Source organism: Balaenoptera musculus, chromosome 11 (assembly GCF_009873245.2).
Source record: "Balaenoptera musculus isolate JJ_BM4_2016_0621 chromosome 11, mBalMus1.pri.v3, whole genome shotgun sequence".
Lineage (NCBI taxonomy): Eukaryota > Metazoa > Chordata > Mammalia > Artiodactyla > Balaenopteridae > Balaenoptera > Balaenoptera musculus.
Window position 1 is genome coordinate 16,199,530 of NC_045795.1, and position 21,330 is coordinate 16,220,859.

A 21,330-nucleotide genomic window follows, 5' to 3' on the forward strand; every position below is an offset into this window, starting at 1 on the left:
CTTGTGGCACGACTGCATGAGAAGGTCAACAAATCTCCCCACAAGCAACAACAAAGCTGGACAGATGGTCAAAAACAAGCCATTCTGGCATTCTGGAAATTGGCTAAAAGCAGTCAGCAAACTGAGAAGTGTTTATTTGTGCAAACAACTGAGCTTTGGGTAAGAACAGTGTGAGTCTTTGGTGTTTGTGCCTGGTGCTACTGCCGTTTTCCTTCCTCAGCTCTGTGGGCAAGGTTGTTCAACCAGGACAGGGCAGGCTGTAAAAACCAGCAGCTTCACTGCTGCTCCCAAGAAAGCTCAGTTGACTTGGAGGACTGTTAGGGAAAGTGAAGATGTTCATGGCGCGTGACGGGGGGTGGGTGGGGTGGGGTGGGGGGATAGGGGATGGGGTGTCTCTGGCTCTACACACCTGAAGTTGTAGGCCTGTTTGGCAGAAGTGGTAGACAGACAGACTAGCCACGGATTTAGCAGAGACTTCTGGGAGGTGAGACAGAGAGAGGATGCTTGATAAGTCTTCGCAAACTGTAAGTTGACTGGAGGTTGTGCACATGCACAACAGGGACCAGAGTGGGCCCAAGCTGCCTACACTTATCTGTCGGCTGGAGCTTGTATGCACATCGCGAGAAGGTGGGAGAGGACCCAAGAAAGCCCAGGAGAAAGTAAAAGGTGGGGCAGACTTGAAAATGGCCCTAAGTTTGAATGCTCTCGGCTCATACACAGATCAGTCAACACATAGTTAGGAATCTTACTGGTTTAAGGTGTTTGAGCATATGCGTGACCAGTCCTTGACTTAGCTTTGCTATGCAGCTACAGAATTGACTGCTGGGAAGTTACGCTTTGGGGGGAAGAAAGCCAAAAAAGCTAAGAAAGGAGATTAATGACCATTCATTGTGGAGACATAAACTTCATAGGCTACCCTTTGGGGGATAAATATGAACTGAGAGTTGCTACAATATATTACCTAAAATTTCTAGTATTTAACAAAATATTATGATACATACAAAGAAACCAAGTATAACCACATTCAAGCGGGAAAAAAGCAGTCAGTATCGATTGTCGTTGAGTGGCCAGAAATGTTGGATTTAGCAGACGAAGACTTGAAAGAACTAAGTGAAATGATGTTAAAAGCATTTAAGAAGGGCTTCCCTGGTGGCGCAGTGGTTGAGAATCTGCCTGCCAATGCAGGGAACACGGGTTCGAGCCCTGGTCTGGGAAGATCCCACATGCCACGGAGCAACTAGGCCCGTGAGCCACAACTACTGAGCCTACGCGTCTGGAGCCTGTGCTCCGCAACAAGAGAGGCCGCGACAGTGAGAGGCCCGCGCACCGCGATGAAGAGTGGCCCCCGCTCGCTGCCACTAGAGAAAGCCCTCGCATGGAAACGAAGACCCAACACAGCAAAAATAAATAAATAATAAATTTATTTTTTTAAAAAAAAGCATTTAAGAAAAGGATGATGACAGTGACTTGAATACAGAATCATAAAATGATAGAAATTATAAAAGAGAACCAATAGGAAATCTGGAGTTGAAAAGTACAGTAGCTGAAATGAAAACATTCATTAGAGGGGGCTCAACTGCAGATTTGAGAGGGCAGAAGAAAAAAATCTGTGGATAGACCAAGGGAAATGATCTGATTTGGATAGAAGAACAGAGGAAAAATGAAAAGGGCCTCAGAGACCATTGGGACAACATCTGGCACACCAACAAATGTGTCATGGGAATCACAAAAGAAAAGCATACAGTAAAAAACAGCAACAGCAACAACAGTAGTTTTAAATGGTACTGGATGAAAACTTCCCAAATTTGATGAAAACCATTACTTTTGGATCCAAAAAGCTAAGTGAATTCCATGTAGAGAAGTCCCAGATATCCACACCTATACACATCGTAATCATTGTAGAAAAAGAGGGAAAATCTTGACAGCATAAGAGAGAAATGACATACTGTGTACTGGAGAACAACAAGATTAATAGTCGACTTCTCACCAGAAGCTCTAGAGGTCAAAGACAGTGGAGTGATATATTCAGTGCTCAAAGAACAAAACTGTCAACCAAGAATTCTATTGATATATCCAGCAAAAGTATCCTTCCCAAATGAAGCAAAATAAAGACATTTCCAAATAAAAAATGTGTTGCTAGCAGACTTGATTTACAAGAAATACTGAAGACAATTTTTCAGGCAGAAAGTGGTACCAAATGGAAATCCCCAGGAGGAAATGAAGAGTGCTAGAAGTGGTAATTATGTGGGTAAATATATAGTACTTTATAAATATATATTTTTCACATTTTTCTTTAAAAAACATACAATTGTATAAAACAACAATTGTAGCACTATATTTTAGGGTTTATACAACTATATATGTTAATATGTGTGATGGCAGTGGCACAAAGGAGGAAGAAGGAAAAGAAATGATTCTGGGACGATTGAATATCCACGTGCAAAAATAAACTTAGACCTTTATTATACACAGAAAGTAACACCGTGTATCCTAGACCTAATTATAAGAGTGAAAACGATAAAACTTGTGGAAGAAAATGTAGGAGAAATCTTTGTGCTCTTGGGCTAGGCAAAGAGTTCTTAGATATGACACCCAAAGCATGAGCTGTAAAATAAAATATAGATAAGTTGAACTTCATTATATTAAAAAAACTTTAATTTTCAAAAGATGCCATTATGAAAGTGAAACTATAAGCCACAGACTGAGAGAAAATATTTAGAAATTATATATCTCACAAAGGTCATATAACCAGAATATGTAAAGAATTCTTATAATTCAATAATAAGACAAATGCTATAACTAAAATATTGACAAAATACTGGAGTAGACATTTATATTAGTGAGGGTTCTCCAGAGAAAGAGAACCAGTAGGGGTGTGTGTGTGTGTATAATGAGATGTATTATAAGGTATTGGCTCCCACCATTAAGGAGGCTGAAAATTTCCAGTGTCTGTGGTCGGCACGGTGAAGACTCTAGAGAGCTGATGTGCAGTTCCAGTCCAGGCCCAAAGGTCTGAGAATCAGGAGAGTTGATGGCGTGAGTTACAGCTGGCAACTGGGCAGGTGCGAGACCCAAGAAGAGCTGATATTTCAGTCTTGAGTCTGAAGGCTGGAAAAGACCAGTTACTCAGCTCAGTAGTCAGACAGGAGGAGTTAGTTCCCTCTTACTCAGCCTTTTTGTTCTATTCAGGTCTTTGATTAATTGGATAATGCCCACCAGCGTTAGGGAGAGCAGTGTGCTTTACTCAGTCTACTGATTCAAATGTCAGTCTCATCCAGAAACACCCTCACAGACACACCCAAAATAATGTTTGGCTAAATGTCTGGGCGCCCTGTGGCCCAGGCAAGTTGACGCATAAAAATTAACCATGACAACATTTTACCAAATGGGAATACAATTGGCTAATCACACGAAAAGGTGCTCAATATCGTTAGTCATTATGGAATGCATATTATTCATTCAAAGCACAATAATATACCACTACACGCCCACTAGAATAGCTGTTGTCAGAAGTTACAATATGAGTGAGGTCTTGGTGATGTGGAGAAACTCAAACCCTCATACACTGCTGGTGGGATATAAAATGGTAGCACTTCTTTGGAAAAGTTATTTCTTATAAAAGTGAATATAAATTTACGACATAACCCACAATTCTTTTCCTAGGAATCTTTTCTAAGAGAGGTGAACACATATGTCTGCATGAAGATCTGTATTCATATATTCATAGAAGCATTATTATAAAAGGTGTTAATTGGAAACAGTCCAAATGTTCATCAGCTGGTTGATAGATTAACAAAATGTAATATATTTGGTATGGGAGCATGGATAGACTATAAATAAGCTTGAGAGAGTTTTGGGGGTGATGGAAATGTTCTAAAAATGGGTTGTGATGATTGTACAACTGTATAAGTTTATTTAAAATCATTGAATTGTTTACTTACAATGGGTGCGTTTTACAGGATGTACTTTAGGAAAGTTATAAAAAATAATATGTATGTATACAGAGAAAATGATAAGTATGGAAAATAATAATTGGTGAATATCAAGGAGATGGGAATTCTTCTATTCTTCCAACTTTTCTGTAACTACAATTAATTCAACATTTTAATGGGTCTTAGAAGTGTTCTGATTCTTTTGTAATGTTTTAAAAAAAATAAGTTTAAAAGCTTTTGTTTGTTCTTAAAAATCCAACCCTAGAGTGTCATTTTATCTCAGCTTTTTAATTCTTTACTTCTTTGATTTACAGTTTGCTTTGAGCAGATGATCTGCTTTTGTACTTGGCCTGCAGGGCCAGTGCCCAAGTGAACCCTTCCTGCTTCATATACTTACATATCTGGTCTATGTTAGGGACCATTCATACCTGTGGAATGACACTCTGAGGATATTTCTATTTCTCTCATCTGTGCAGTATGAATGTGCAAATATTCTAAGCAAAGCACTTTTGACTGTAGGACTTGAACACTGCTGCCTTTCCCTTTGGTAGTATTTCTTAGGTTCAGTGATCGTATCTTCTCTGGGTTGTTTTTATTTGTTTCCATAAAAAAAAGTTAGATGCAAATATTAACACATTTGTTGAAAGCAGTAAATTAAAATGAAGTTGTGACTCATGCTAACGTGTATTTCTATGCTTTATTTGAAGGTCACTCTGTGAGACTGCTGGGTCAGAAAAAGGATAATGGAAAACGGTTGGGGGGAGCACGACTGGATTTGCCAAAGATTAGGAAGAATCCACTGATAGAAATCATTTCCATCAATACTGGGTAAGCTTCTCTCTAACTCATAAAATATTCAATATACTCCATGAATTTTCCTGGCTATATGACATAGAAAAGTAGTTGAACATTTCCATGGGAAAGAAAAATCAAAAATGAATTTAAAAAAAAATCAGACATGAATATTGTTCCCTCTAAGATGTTCCCTGTATGCAGTTGCACTTATATTTGCAGCAAGTGTTTTTTTCTTTGATTAACATTACTCTAACTTCTTTTTGGTAATAAATGTGGATTTTGTTTTCCAGCTCTGCCCTTGGTTAAAATCTTTTTAAGAAGAGTATTTCATTCTGTGAAATGGTTAATACACCCATCATCTTTGACTATTTTTTTCAATAGCATTATAGTAGTAAATATTGCCCAAGATCCTAACCGTATTTTGATTATTAACTATCTGAAATGAATATTTTTAAATGTTACTTTTATGAGCCGTAAACTGAAGATAAACATCGTGACTGAATATCAAGTACTCTTTAATTGCCATGTTGGTCTGAAGTTCTGCCTGATTATAACTCCTGGTATAATCAGTCATACTTGGTTTTATTTGCATTTGTTGAATTTGGTTCTTTTAAATAGTGACTCCATTTGAAAAAGTTACTTATTTCCCACTTTAATCTATATTATAATAGTCTGGTAATAAATTTAAACCTCATGAAAGTCCCTCCATTCATGCAGCTGCCTCACATTTCCCACAGATTTAAGCCTTCCTGCTCCTTTTAAATTTTAATCTTCCTTCTCTCTTTTTAAAAATTGTCCTCCTTTTGCCCTTTGCTTTCTTCATGCTCTTTCCCACTGAGAACAGGTTAACTTATCTTTCCTGCTCCAGCATCTTCCTACCTCTCTCCAAGCCAGTGCCGTCTTTTCCTCCTGCACTGTTGCAGCTGTGTTGTCACTGGTTGTCTTTTCTCTTGCCTTATCGTCCACCTCTGGTTCATCCTCCCCGCTGCCGCCAAAGACCGGGGACTGTTGAAGAAGACATTTGGCTTTTCCCTAAAAACCCTTGGGGACTTTCAGTTGACTTCGTGAACTTGTCCAGGACCAGTGTCTGGCCTTCAGTGTGGAAGATTCATAAACCTGGACTCATCAAGCTCAGAGATTACTAGCGACTAAGTCAGAATTTAACAGTCAGAAGCGTAGCTGTCACATTGACCGGAGAATCTAATATATTCTCTGGAGTCTGAGCCAAGTTATGGGTGTAAGGCTGTTCGCTGTTCCCTCTGTCTCAGTCACTCTTCTCCTTCCTTCACATCCTGCATTGCTGCTGCTGCTGTTGTTTTTGACTCCTGAATTCAAATTCCTATTAAAATTGCAGCAACCCTACCTTTCCTTTCCTCCATATTTACCTTATTTTCCTTTGTAACATTTCTCAGTATTGAAATAGACATATGTCCATTTATGTTGTAATTGTCTCCCCTCACTGGCATGTAATAAGCTCCATGAAGGTAGGGAATTGATTTTCTTTCTTATCATTGTATCCTTAGTACACAGAAGTATGTACACAGTACGGATTTAGTAAATGTTCACTTAATGAATGAATAATTGAGTTCTATAATTTGAAAGTTGAATGGGATCATGTTAATTTCTTGTTGCAGTACAAATTGCCTTGCCACTTGCACAGTAATACTTGGAGTTTGGCTAAGCGTACTTTCTCCTAAACCATGTCTTTAGAGGGGCAAAGTCTAAATGTTTCTGATAGTCTCATTTAAAAAAAAAAATGCAGGACTGATCAACTCCTTTTTGACTGGCACATTCCTTTAAGTATGTTATTATTTTAGGGCCTGTCAAACCCTTTTGTATTAGAATCCATTATTTTAGGATCAAGGTGACTTTGTAGCTACTTGTGACCTGCTGAGTGTCGATTTTAACTGTTTTCAAAGGTACTTTATATTTTTAGTCTCTGTACTTCTCCATTTTGTCACTCCCCACCTCACACTCCAGTATTCAGTCTCACTGAACTACTTGACATTCTCAGCCTCAAGGTCCTTCTCTGTCTTGACTCCAGGCCTGTCTGTGTGCTGTAAGGATCCCCTGGCGTGTCTTACCATTTCTCCACTTACTTGCGGGTAATCCTGCCATACGCACTTGTGTGCCCCTTTCTTTGGGTGGCTGCTTCTTCCTCCCCTCCTGACCAGGCTAAATACCTCCATCTTTCCGTTGTGCATCTACAACATTCCCTATTTACCTTGATTATGGCACTTCTCAGGATGCATAATTTATATTTTCTACTTAGTTATGAGCTTCGTGAGTTCAGAAAGTATTTCAATTATCACTATTATTATCTCTGACTTCAGGGTCCAGTACAAAGTGAGTACTCAATAAATGTTGAATTAATATTGTATTTTCAAGCCACTACTAATTTATTTTGCCGTATATTTTTCAAAATTTCCCTAGCATTAAGTTAAAATTTTTCATATATTTATAATTTGAATTTTTCTTCTCTTGGATTTAGTGTTTCTTATAATGAGGCTATAGACTTTTTTAAAGCTCACTGGATATTTCCTTTCACTTTCTCATCTTCTCACATCTCTCATATTACAGTATAGAATTGCCCCTTAGTAAATAAATTAGCAAACATTCTTTTGCTGTTAAGAGAATTAATCTGTACTGTCACTCGTTGAGATAAGAGTTTCTGAACTTCTCTGACTACTAATCATTTTCCTGAATCAGTTGGAGCCTTATCACTTGTTCTCAGATGAAAGTCTCTCCATGGGTGTTTGTCGACAGTATCACTCTTAACATCTTTACCTTGAATTTTATTTTTTTTACCTCCAGTAGAGCTCATTGCTTTTTGTCATTTACATTTAAATGTTTTAAAAGAGTTCTACGGATAATTATTTCTTTCAAGCGAAAATTATCATCTCCATCAAAATCTTACACTTTTCAAAGTTTTATGGCTTTGAAATTAAATATGGATATATAAGTTTCATATAAATTTTCTGTTCATCAGTTAGGGAAAGGATCCCATTTGCAGCAAGTTTTATTACATGTATTGGTAATTTAGCAAAGTTACTGTTAAACTCTACAGAGTTGTTATGCTTTGTTACGTTTCTAACTTAAAATGTAAAAGGAGTATATTAGTCGCTTTAGCCAAGGAAGAAGTTGAAAATTTCAGATCATGCTAGATTGTGGATGAGCTGAGACCACTACTTATTTGATCACATTGTGTATAATAAGAGTACCTTTAGTTCTTAAATAACATTTATTTTTTCTTTCCATACTCTCATTTTTATGTTCAGTTATTCATCCTTCTTATGTTTGCTGTATTGCATATATAAATTTGGTCTACTCGGTTCCTTGTCTCAATTTACAACGTTCTTTTCTTTTGAGGTGAGCCTTCTGAGGTTAGCTGCCCCTTATCCAATATCACTCTTATTTCTAGACTGTCCCTTATGGGGTAAGTACTCCCTGTAGACATGAATAGGCACATGTTTGTCTAGTAGGATGATGAGAGCTGTATGGACATGACTCTCAAATGCAGGAGAGAATGAAGTTAATCATTGCTAATGTATGTTGAGTGCTTAATGTGGGCCAGACAGAATTCTGTGAAATGCATATTTTTTCCTGTATTTCGTCCTCACAACAGCCTTGTGAGATTTTTCAGTAGATGAGGAAACTAAGTTACAGAGTGGTTAGGTGACTTCACATTGTCATGCAGCTAGTAGGTGACTGAGACTGAGGCTTATCTATTGCGCCCGTCAGACACTTTTGTGGGTTCACAGGAGCAAGGGATCATATCAAGTGTGGGAACAGAATAATCTTTGCATTATAGTGACATTTGAAATGAAATTTCAGCATCTATAGGCCACCCACATTTCTTGCTTATGGTTCCTATAGCAACCGAGCCAGGAAGGAATGAGAGCCTGGGTGGTAGTTTTGGGAAGGAAAAGCAAGGGTGGCAGTACTGTGTAATGGCTAAGAAGATGGACTTTGGCATTCTCCAATGGATTTATTTGTAACCATGGATTTGGAAGTTTGTCCAAAGAGTGGTTGGAGATAGAAATACAAGGCTAAAAAGAAGCCTTAGTTGGAGGGGTGACAGTTGAGGTCAGTGAAGGTGAATGGTCAGTGCCCATGTATAGGAAATAAGAGGAGAGAGAGGAACTATCTATGAAATAAAACTAGTCAGTGGCGAAGGTTTTATGAAAAGAAGTGTCTAACTATCAATTACTTCTGATTCCTTGAGGAGAAGTAATGCCAGGTTAGGTGAATCATTTTCGAAAGAGCCGGAAATTTGCAAACCACGTTAGAAATTAGTAGGCTTTGCTACAGGAGGACTGCTCTTTGGAGGAGTTCTGCTATAAAGTGAGAGACGTGGTTTTTAGAATAGAAGGATATTTCTATCTGAGCTTGTTTAGAGGCAGAGGGGTAAGGATTAGAAATATATTGACAGGAGAAACTGTTTAAACAGGAACAGTTGTGAACGTAGTTAGAAAGGTAAGTGTTGGCGAGAAAGACCTTCATGCTTCCTCAGACATAAGAGTAAAGGATGTGAGTAAGTTTAAGTGTAGAACTTATCAGTTCATTTTTCTTAAAGGTCTTCACTGATTTAATTTAGAGAAAGGTGCTCAGTTCCTCCATGCTGTCAGGCAAAATGGAGGGTGGACGGTTCAGTGTCATGTCCCTTTATGTTTTGGTTAATATACTATGGCCTCTTTTTGATGCCATTGACTTGAGATACAGCCAGTTCTCGATCAGAATCCCCCCTCCTTCCAAGATTTGTCAGTTTTCTTCTTCCCCGATTTCCTCCCTTTGGTGGTGGTGTTCAGCTGATATTCTACCCTACAGATTTTCTATAAACTGGAAGCTATGTCTAATCTGAGACTCTAATTAAAAATTTGGCCAGAACTAATCTTGTTTCTGGGGTAAATATATGAAATTTGAAGAGTCATGCCAGAGTGTTCCATTTTTTTTCATGAAATTCGTGGAGTGAGGTCATGGTCCTGATGCACAACAGAGTAGGAAATCTGTGGATATTTATGTAGACCAGTATCAACCAAGTGCCATGGTCAGTATAATAGGGAGTCAACATGTGCATAAACGGAAAAAGTGAGCTGAGGTTGAAAAGCTCAGTTTTTGTCAGGGGACCCCATTTGTGTGATTGCCTTATTTTTTTTCTAGTAGTAAGAATGGAGTGTGGAGACAGAAGGTAATATAGGGGACAAAAAGTTAAAAATCAGAAAATGGGCCATAAAGAAAATCTCTGCTTCATTTTGCTGTCTCTGTCACTATCAAAGTCATCATTTTGACAATCCCTTGGCAATTTTCATTCTTCCAAAGCCAAGAGTTGGGTGCCGCTCAGCAGTTCTGATATAAGGTATATCATTTTTTAGGTACTACTATCAGATTATCCCTAGTTTGAAGGGGTAATCCTCCCCAGGGCTAAACACATCGTAGAAAATACCATCTGACACTGTAATACTTTACTGATACTTTCTCTTTTAAAATTTATCATCTTTCTTGTTATTTGCCATCTGCCAGACATAAAATGATGGTATATGGGAACCTTTAAGGGGAATCTAATTTTCTTTGAGATTACATACTTGAATTTATTACATTTTTTTAAAGTATCTGTTACTTTTCCCCCTGTGACATCTTAGCTTTGGGAAAACAAACTAACTCGGATATTTCAACTTTTTTTCTATAATGTCTGGAATTTATCAGTCCCTATTCCAGGGCTAGATACATAGGTGAATGAATGAATGAAAGAGAAAGAATGCAAATTTCTCTCATAGAAGTGAACTTGTTTTTAGAGAAGTAGGATCATTACTAATAACATTTTGCTATCTTTCTGGTTCTAATGATTAAAACATGAAATAATTATTAACTAGATATAATCACAGTGCATTTGAAAATATTATTATTATGTGCTTACCACATTATCAGGTATGGTATTAGATATTATGACATATACAAAGATAAACATTTCCCAAGTCAACAGGTAACTAACATTGACTGAAATAATCCAAAAAATGCGGCTGTAAACACAGAGTTAATTGCAGCTCCTGTATGGGGAGGATTTGGGTCTTGTTCTGTTCCACGTTCTGGGGAATGAATGCTTTTAGGTGCCAGCATGACACTCTTCTAAGGGTGAGAGTACACAGCAGTGACTCCTGAGACCTCTGAATGTAAGTGGTGTGAGATACTCAAGTATCCTCTTACTGCCCCTCTATGAGATGTGGCAGCAACATAGTAAAAAGGTCTTCTCCTTGACCTTTGTCATCAAACACGACTACTGCCATTGTCAGTACACGTGTGGAAAATATAAGCCTCAAATGCTATCTTTTAATGTTACCCTTTAAATTACAGCTTTCAGAAAATAACATTCTATTAAAAAAAATTTGGTGGTAAAAAATTTATTGGGTTAGTCAAAAAGTTCGTTCGGGTTTTTCGTAACATCTTATGGAAAAACCCAAACGAATTTTTTGGCCAACCCGTAATTAGAAGTGTTCTTTTTTTTTTTTTTTAAATATTTATTTATTTTTGGCTGTGTTGGGTCTTTGTTGCTGCGTGTGGGTTTTCTCTAGTTGCAGTGAGCGGGGGCTACTCTTCGTTGCGGTGTGCAGGCTTCTCATTGCGGTGGCTTCTCTTGTTGCGGAGCACGGGTTCTAGGCGTGCAGGCTTCAGTAGTTGTGGCTCGCGGGCTCTAGAGCGCAGGTTCAGTAGTTGTGGCGCACGGGCTTAGTTGCTCCGTGGCATGTGGGATCTTCCCGGGCCAGGGCTCGAACCTGTGTCCCCTGCACTGGCAGGCGGATTCTTAACCACTGCGCCACCAGGGAAGCCCTAGAAGTGTTCTTATAAAGCTTGAATTAAGGTTCCAAAAAGATCCTGTTAGAAGGTGGAATATATGTAATATCACACTTGTATTAGTGTGAATCTTTTTTAACATTTTTGGAGAATAAAATTTGGGATATTTTATTTTATAATCCCTTTGAAATGACTACATGTTTAGTATATTTAATGATTCATTAACTTCTTATATCTTAGCATGGTGTCAACAAGTAAGTATTCTTTTTTTTTCTTAGTTATACTGTACTGTTCTGTTTACATGTCCTGATTGTAATAACCGTGGCACTATTCTGAATCTGCTCTCTTGAGAAAAGCTCCCTCAGCCTCGGTGCCGTCTTCAGAGACATCTATTAGGTCCTGACACCTTTCTGCAAGAGGCAGTATCTCAAGATAAAACATTTTCCAAAAAGAATTCAGCAGACTTAATAGTCACTCATTTATTTAAAAATTATTGGTCAATATTTTTTATATATTGGGCGCTGATGACTGTAAATTAATGTAAGTCAGTTTTGTCAGGTACAACTCTTAGAGGTTTTTTTGATAGACAGTAGTACCTACCAATGAGGATTAGTTGCTTCTCTACAACCCAGTTGTCAGGTTGTAATGAAAGCAAGTCCCAGTCCAAAATCTGCAATAAGAGTTCATTAAGCAAGTTGGCACCATCCACCTGTTCTTATAAGCTTGGTGAAGTCCTAACTCTTTCTTCTTTGGGGTGATTAAATCAGACCTTGCGCAAAAGTTTCACTTGAACCAGATGAGACAGTATTGTCAGCCTCAAGCAACCAGAATCCTCTATGCAGTGTCTGGAGTGAGTGTAAAGGAGGGACCAAGACAGAATAATATCCTTAATGGTCCAAGCCAGTGCTACCCAAAGTGTGATCCATGGACCAGTGCCAGGTTATTAACTATTGATGACTGGTCTGTGACAAGTATAGAAATGGAGAGTAAGCATCTTAGAAACTTTTAAGATGGTTTAACGTTGCTGCAATGTCTTATAATTCCTTTTCACTGTATTTTACAAAAATACTGGTTTATAAGAGTTCGGAAATAAAAGTCCTGATCTGTCCCTATAGATAGTTTGAGAAACACTCGTCTCAGCTACGGTGTTGCAAAATTCTTTACCCTCTTCTGGCAAATATTTTAGCCAGTCAACTCACTTGAATGTCACTGATTTCACCAGTGAGATCCCATTTCTACTATCTTTTATGCTGTTAGGTAACCACTTGCGTTTAGTAGTTAACCACTACTTTCACAGATGCAAACTTATTTCTGTCACTTATTATGCTAATTTGCAAAGCCTCTGCTGTTGACCAGGGATAAAAGACAGCTAAAACATACCAGTAAGCTCTGGAAGGTAGCCTTTCTAATTAAATACTAGCAAATTGTAGCTTAAAATAACACACATTTTATGTTACACCCTTGACATTCAGTTCTTTCAAAAGTAAATGATAGGGCTTCCCTGGTGGCGCAGTGGTTGAGAATCCACCTGCCAATGCAGGGGACACGGGTTCGAGCCCTGGTCTGGGAAGATCCCACATGCCACGGAGCAACTAAGCCCGTGAGCCACAACTACTGAGCCTGCGCGTCTGGAGCCTGTGCTCCGCAACCAGAGAGGCCGCGATAGTGAGAGGCCCGCGCACCGCGATGAAGAGTGGCCCCCACTTGCCGCAAGTAGAGAAAGCCCTCGCACGAACCGAAGACCCAACACAGCCAAAAATAAATAAATTAATTAATTAATTAATAAAAAAAAAAAAAAAAAAAAAGTAAATGATAGAAGTCCGAACATGGCCCATGTGAAACTTGAATCTAGAGGTTATAACTGTTCTTGTGGCACGTCCCTAAGATGCGTAAGTAACTGCTGTTATTATTCTTGATCTTCTGTAAGCTTACGGAGGCCCAGAAGCTTATCTCTTAGTAATGAGCCTGGAATGTGGTACCAGCCTATTCCGGAGAAGACAGTAGAGTTTATGGTACATTGGAGAGTCTGTGGTCTGGGTTTGGAGTCTTAGACACTGTTATTTTCTAGCTGCGTGACTCAAATAAATTGGGTAACTTCTAAGAGCTGATCTCTTTCGTAACACGTACTACCTACTGTATATGTAGCCTGACACATTATGGGCATTTTAATAAGTGTTTTCCTTAGAATTGTGATCTTGCTGTATCCTGTTCTCTACCAGCATTCTCCAAGACCCCCTCTCCCTTTCCTTTCTCTGCATCGTTTGTACTATTTAGGCCGGAAAGGTGATGGTACTGGAATTTAACGTTAGGAGTTTATTCGATTCATCACCAGCTCCTCAGTCTCCTATTTCATTTGTTCAGTTTTGAGTGAATGTTTGACAAATAAACGAAGAAAAGTTAATCTTAGTCTCTCCTGTAGCTTTTAGAACAGTCTTGTTCACAGTATTCACTTAAGTATTTTAGTATTTCAGTAACAGCAGGGTTACTTAAATGCAGAAAAAATTTTCTGGCTGAGCTGCAGTATAATTCCAATTACTTCTCTCTGGCTATAGATGATTGTTTTGTAGAGAAAAATGTTAATTTGGGCCATGAATGAAGTGAAACTTATCTCAAACAATTAAATGTGTGAAATCGAAGTATTTATGTCAATTTTGAACTTGTTACATTTTTACTTTTATCCCAAAGCTAGTTGTCCTGAAATTTGCAGATGTTTTGATATCTTCAGTGAAATCCCCAAATACCTTGTTTTCACTTAAACATTGTGCAAATAAAATTTTAAAGTAATCTTATTTTTAGTGCATTATAAAAACTGTATTTGGGCAAGATCATTCATAAGAACAGTGGATGGCACTATTGGCTCATACCTGTGAAGTAATTATCATTAAGTTGCACAACTTTGAAATGCAGGTTTAATAAATGCCTTTAAGTAAGTGGCCCAGTTAGAAATTTTAGACAGCATTAGCATGGGGCTTTAGTCTTAAATTTTGTAAATTCTTCTTTATGTGACCATTATTTTATATAAACTTTGAAATGAATATATAACTTTTCTAGTAATTAGATATAAAGAAAAGGCTGATTTTTAAAAGCCATTTCAAGTTCTAGTATGTTACAGAATATACCATTGCTGTAACTAAAAAGTGCATCTTGCTTACCATTTTTCTGATAAAATTATTTTGTTTGAGGAAGGTAGAATAACTTTGAGTTTGGATAAAAATCAAAATTTAAAGGTACTCAAATTTTGGCGTATCATTAAAGAAGCCTTAAAGTTAATTGAGTAGAATGGTTCACACTTTTTTCAGGTTAGTTCATAGATTGTATGGTGAGGATATACATTAGTTATAAATACTTATAGATGCTTTTATAGTTTAGAAAGTGTATTATTTTATTTCATGTGTAAAAGTCTTTTATGTTTGTTATTTAAGAAAACTAAAGAGCCCTGTTTCTGGACATTCATTTATTCAACAAACATGGCTGAACATTTGTTAAGTGCAGAGTATTGGCAGGTACCTTCGTTTGGTGTCTGCCCTTGAGAATCCAGCAGGAGAGAGGGTAAAACAAGCAGAAAACAATTAAATTATATCACTGTAAGTAGAGTAGTACAGGAGTGAACAAAGTTATTTACGAGCATGATGGATTGTTTGGGTGAGTTAAAGGAGCTTCCTTAGAAAGTAGATACTGAGGCTGTCTCTCAAAGTTTATCTCATAGGTGGGTTCAAAGGCAATCTAAGCAGGTGCCCCTCTTCCCCCCCCCCCCAACCCCCCCATCAATAGTGGTATTGAATTGTGAAAGGCAGTGTCTTATACAGAGAATGATGAGTGGATCAGTGGGGTGGTGTTTCGAATTAGGGAATGGTAGGAGGAAGGCTAGAAAGAGATAGCTTGAGATTGCATGGGTTCAAAATTGGCCTTATCATTTTATCATTTGCTGTGTGATATTGTATAAGTTATTCAACCCCTCTGTAGATCTCAATTTTCTCACCTATAAAATGGGGATAATTATAGTGTTGTGAGAATTTAAAGAGATCATCCATTTAAAATAATTAACACAATGTCTGGCACATAATATCTATTCAGTACAATTACTATCAAGTTTATTACTATCACAACTATGCAGAAGGCAGACCTCGGGCCTAATTAGATTGCAGTTTGCTTAAGACCACAGAGCAGTTAAGTGGCAGAGTCGTAACTTAAACCACATCATCTAACCAGTTCTTTTTCCAGTAAACCACAGGTTCATTGGCTTCTAGCCCAGTTTTCTATCCTTGCGTTGGAACTGTAGTTGTTTAGTTAGTTGAAAGGAAAGCCAGTTAGAGCTAAAGTTTGATACTAATCTAGAGGTTAGCCAACTAAACCCGAAAAAGATGCTATGGGCCCCAGAATTTTACAAAGAGAATGGAAAACATGGGCCGTCAAGTGTAGGTGGGCTGGGAGAATTTATGCTCTTTTCTTATATTGTACTGTGTCAAATGCCTCTTAAGATGCATTAAGTTTATCCAGTGGGATGGAATCTGAATTTCCTATTACGATGTTTAAAGGATAGGACCGCCCAGTCATATAGATTTAGAGATAGTTGATAAGTGTACCCTCTTGTCTGGTTGTCTTTTTTGTTTGTTTTGTTTTGTTTTCTTGAGTTAGGGTGCGCTTGGAGTCAGTACTTGAGTTAGTGTGGACTTGGAAGGGCACAATAGGAGTGAATGAATGGATGTTTCCAAAGAGCTGCCATCTGTCAATTTTCCTATTGCTTCAAGAAAACTTGTTTTCCAGCCATATCAGGAAGGGGGAAAAAAACCCCCAATACTTGTGTTGTCCAACTTTAAGTATAATTGGACACACATGTGATTGTGGATAAAGGCCTGTCGGTTTTTTCAATACAAAAATAATATATATCTCATATTTATTTGTGAAACCACTTCGCTTTTATTTTGCTACATCTCAGCATGGTAGCACCAGTTGTTTTATTTTTGCCAACCCTGACAAAGCAGAATGTTTTGTTTGGCTTTTTAAAAAGGCAGCAGTGCATGTAGTTAAGACCTCATTTACTTTATCTGATGAAGTAGTCCCTGAGGAATGTGTATTTTTCTATAAATCCACTAAAGACACTGGGTTTAAGGCAAGGTCATCTTTTAAAATCCTGGTTTTCTATTTTTAAACAATGTATATAGCTCTGTGATTTGTAATGTGTATTTCTGTGGTTCTTTTTAGGTTGTCCTTAAAATAAATATTAATGGTGAGAGATAATATGGATTTAGGAAGATCTTTCTACCTTGTAAAGTACCTTTTATTTTTCCATTACTGCTCTTGAGGAAAACATAAACTGTCTGAAATGAGATTTTTAGTCTGTTCTCCTCTACCCTCATTTCCTTTTCCCCATCTCTGTTTCTCTCCCCCCCCCCACATCTATAAATTTATGAGAACAAGGTATGTACAATGGATTTATTTATTTAGGACCAGTAGCCCTTCTGACTGGAAGATATCCCCAGTCAAGATTGGTGGTCGTCTACTTTATTCATTGGTTTGTTCACATATTTGTTTGTTTATTCTTTAGTCATTCACTCATTTATTCAACAAACATTTACAGATATCTGTATGTATCAGATACTCTACTAAGTGCAATAAAAGAAACAAGGTTTACCTGTTTTATCACTGCCCCCATGAGTCTTTTATTAGTAGCATAGTTTCGTTAACTGGTAAATAACTCTGTTTTAATCATCATGGAATATAATAATCATCAGGTTTTAAAAAAATATGTGTGAAACTTAGAGCTATGTACCTAGAAATGACCACAAATACAGAGAAAGAATAAAACAGGACTCGTACGGTATATGATGCCTGAAAATGGGCTTGTACAACAAGTAGTGTATAACTTACATAACAAGTCAGGTTGGGGCGGCCTCTTTGGTAAATTGATTACCATTGGGAATTCCATCACCCACCGTCACATACTGTTCTCACTCTGGAATTCAGGCAACCTGTGATCCTTTGAATGTTGAGTCTCTGCCTACTCTGTTAAATTAAACACCTGATTTCACTTCCAGAGAATGGAATTGTTAAGACCCCTGTTTGCTTCCTCCAACTTCTTTCTCATTCTTATTTCTCCTATTAGGTTTATTTTTTCATTTTCCTACCTTACTTCTCAATTTTATACAAAGTAAGAAACAAAGCAATAACAATAAAAGCAAACAAAATTTTGAAAAAAAATTTTTATTTTAGCCACGCTTGTGGGATCTTCGTTCCCCAACAAGGGATTGTACCCGGGCCCTCAGCAGTGAAAGCACCAAGTCCTAATCACTGGGCTGCCAGGGAATTCCTGAGAATTTTTCATAGTTTTAAAAAGATCTCTGTGTCCAGTGCTCATGAGGAGAGAGTGGGGGCGAGGTTCTGCTGGTGCTGAAAGCCAGTCTTAGTGATATTTAGTGATGCCCAATGGTTGCTACATGGCAGTTGGCAAAATGGAAGTTTTCTGTGTGAGTTGACTTGCACTTACATATTTCATTTTTCACAGTAATATATCAAATGATAAATTTTCTTAATTTTGTGGCTTTTGTGTCTAAAATTTCTACTTGGAATATAATTGACGTAATTTAATACTCCATTAACTTTAAATTCTGTGATAGATTTTCAAAGGTGAGTGATGGAAGTAAGAATAATACAGATATTTCAGTTTCTTCTTTTTTTGATTTTTAATTTGATTATCTTATTTTTGCCTATCCTAATTCAGAATCCAGATTTGACTAGGGCTTATATGTATTTTCCTGAGACACTTCACAAATGCTCATTTGAAGCCGCATCAGTGTGGCTTGCCTAATTTTTTAGTGTCTTTTCTTTATCTTTTATGCTTATATCTTAATGGTTCCTAGACAACTTTAATTAATTGATCCTGTCATGTCTATATTTTCTGATTTCTCTTGTCTTGCAGTCCTTTTATCTTCTTTAAATTATTGCTTTGTTCCCTTCCCATTCTCCCATCTTCTATATCTCCTGTCTATTCATGAGGTGCCATTACCATCAGGATACGTTGATCACTAGAGTAGTTTGGTCTTCAAGTATCACCAATATGCTATTTTCTTCTCTACATCTGATATGGAATTACGGGTGTTTTTTCTGTTTGTTTTTTTGTTTTTGTTTTGTTTTTTTTTGGAGAGTGGACCATGGCAGAACCTTTTTCCTGAATGGAGATACAGTGACAACAGCCAGAAAGTAGCTCTTATGATCTAGACTAGATTATCCGTTCTTTTTAGAACACAATACTTCATAAATTTACCTTTGTCTTTTTATTTTCTTTCTGTTCTGATGGTCTTAACTGCAATTAACTTTGACATGTCTAATCTGTACTCTTACATATTAAAAAGCATAGTTTTTCAAATATATTTCATTAGAATGAATTTACAGAAGTGGAATTATTATGTCAAGGTTAAGAACCTTTTTATGGGTCTTGGAATATAAACTCAAATTGCTTTCCAAAGCATTGTCATTTACAATGCTAACAAGAGGGTACATATTTTACTTCACTTTAGAGTCTTCCTTATTATTCCTGTTTTATAGAAACTGAGGTTGAAGAGATAAAATAATGTGCCCAGAGCTACCATCTTAGTATAGATATAGCTAAAATTTGCAGCCTCATTTATTGAATGTGAGAGGCAATTTGGCCTAGTGTTAGGACTATAATTCTGGAGCCAAATTTCTTGGGTCTAAGTCCTGGCTCCGGTGCTTACTGTGTAACTCTGGGCAGGTTTCTATGTGTGTCAATTTTCTCATCTCTGAAGTGGGAATAATAATAAAAATAATGTGTTTCCTAGGCTTGTTGTGGGGATTAAATATATCTATATATAGCTTAGAAAAGCATCTGGTAAATATAATTACTATATAAGAGATTGTTACCATTATCACTATTATTAATTCTTTCTAAAACAACATAGGCATTTTGGGTTATCAAATTACTGAACCATTCAGACATTTTTTTTGAGTGGATAAAAGAAAGAAAGCAAGCCAGCCAGCCAGCTAGCCAGCCAGACTAGAACCCACATCTTTGGCTTTTATATAATTATGTTTTACTAAAAGCCTCCTTATTTTGAAATACTAGATGAGAAAGAACTAGTCAAACTTAAATATGTCTATGGTAGACATATGGATTTGTCCTTTGTAACGTTTCCCTGCCAAATGTTTGGATGGATTGTATAGCAACATGATAGTTGGCACAGTGAGCGGCAGTTTGATTTAAGCTATTTAGTAATGGGTTGTACTGCCTGAGATCTTTTGCCAACTAATGAGAATGGTCTGAGGCCTTTTTTTATAAGGGATGGAAAAAAAAAAAACCTTTCAATTAGGGATAGGCTTTGCAAACTATGTAATAAGTTTCTTTATTATTTGTAGCCCCATGGCCAAATACCAACTGCCCACACACCTTCTTAATACAAATCTATTCTTGGATAATTAAAGATCCTTTTGGCCGGTTTATATTTTCAGAGACTGTTAGAGCTAGAAAGAATTTTAGATATTTAAAATCTTTTTTTCATACATTATGAAACTGAGGCCCATGGGACCCAACAGCCTGAAGTCAGGTGGCCTGCCGATTACACTCACTTTTGGAGAATTTGGTTCGTGACAAACAGAAAGAGACCCCTCTGACAGGTGGTAGACCTTCACTTTTAGGGTTTTAGAGCTTGGTGGGAGGGTTAGAAGCATTTGTGGTCTGCAGGATGTCATAAAAATGATATTTTATTTTAACTTGCGTTGAACTAAATAATAGATCAAAACATCAGAAAATGGTATTGCTTTGGCCATTAATGTTTGGCAAATAAACAATGGAAAACAGTGACTCTTTCTACTAAGTGAATTGGGTTACATGGGTTAAAGAGGCTACTGAGACTTAAGATTCTCTTTTGATGTGTGAGAACCTTCACCAGAACTCCAGACTTTACATATTCTTGTGTTCCTCTTCTTTTCACTCATTGTTCGCCTTTCCCATCAGTGTTTCTGGTTCTAATCTTTACCTTACATTTATTCCTGTAGGTTTATGTGTTTGTATCCCTAGCACCTAATAGGCACTAGCATACGGAACCTCTCAAAAAATATTTTATGACTCAATAATGGTATGTTTTCATTCAAAGGGTCTCTTGCTGTTTGCTGAGTCTTGACCATGTATCCCAGCCTTTCTCAGTTTGTCCTCTCTGAGAGAATTAAACCTAAACTTACAACCCGAATGTTCTAGGCATTCACTGTGGTTAATGAATTCTCTTTTCTCCTGGGCATCTAGATTGGTAAAGAGCCGTGTACCATTCTTGGGAGATTGGAGAAAATGATCACTTAGACTATTTTTTGTAGTACTTAATTATCTTGCCACACTGGTTTAGAAAGGCTGGTTTATTCACTTCATCAGACCTCCTAACACCCTTCTTAAAGCTTACTTCTAAGAAGTGTCATCGTTGATTGACTTCATTTTTTAAAATTTATTTTATTTATGTATGTATGTATGTATGTATGTATGTATGGCTGTGTTGGGTCTTCGTTTCTGTGCAAGGGCTTTATCTAGTTGCGGCAAGTGGGGGCCACTCTTCATCGCGGTGCAAGGGCCTCTCATTATTGCGGCCTCTCTTGTTGCGGAGCACAGGCTCCAGACGCGCAAGCTCAGTAATTGTGGCTCATGGGCCTAGTTGCTCTGCGGCATGTGGGATCTTCCCAGACCAGGGCTCGAACCCGTGTCCCCTGCATTGGCAGGCAGATTCTCAACCACTGTGCCACCAGGGAAGCCCCTGACTTCATTTTGATGCCAGTTTTTTTACCCCACATTTCCTTAGGTTGCGTAGACTTAAGTGTTTAC

General features: G+C 37.6%; 1 protein-coding gene across 3 annotated transcripts in view; it reads left to right on the top strand.

Moving 5' to 3' along the window:
- The window catches only part of CDKAL1 (CDK5 regulatory subunit associated protein 1 like 1), a 657,693-nt gene that overhangs the window by 211,500 nt on the left and 424,863 nt on the right, over positions 1–21,330 (top strand). For all 3 annotated transcript variants that reach the window (XM_036869715.1, XM_036869716.1, XM_036869717.1), the window contains one exon: positions 4,640–4,760. In XM_036869715.1, the coding sequence (XP_036725610.1) occupies positions 4,640–4,760 (121 nt within the window). The remainder of the gene's footprint in view (positions 1–4,639; positions 4,761–21,330) is intronic.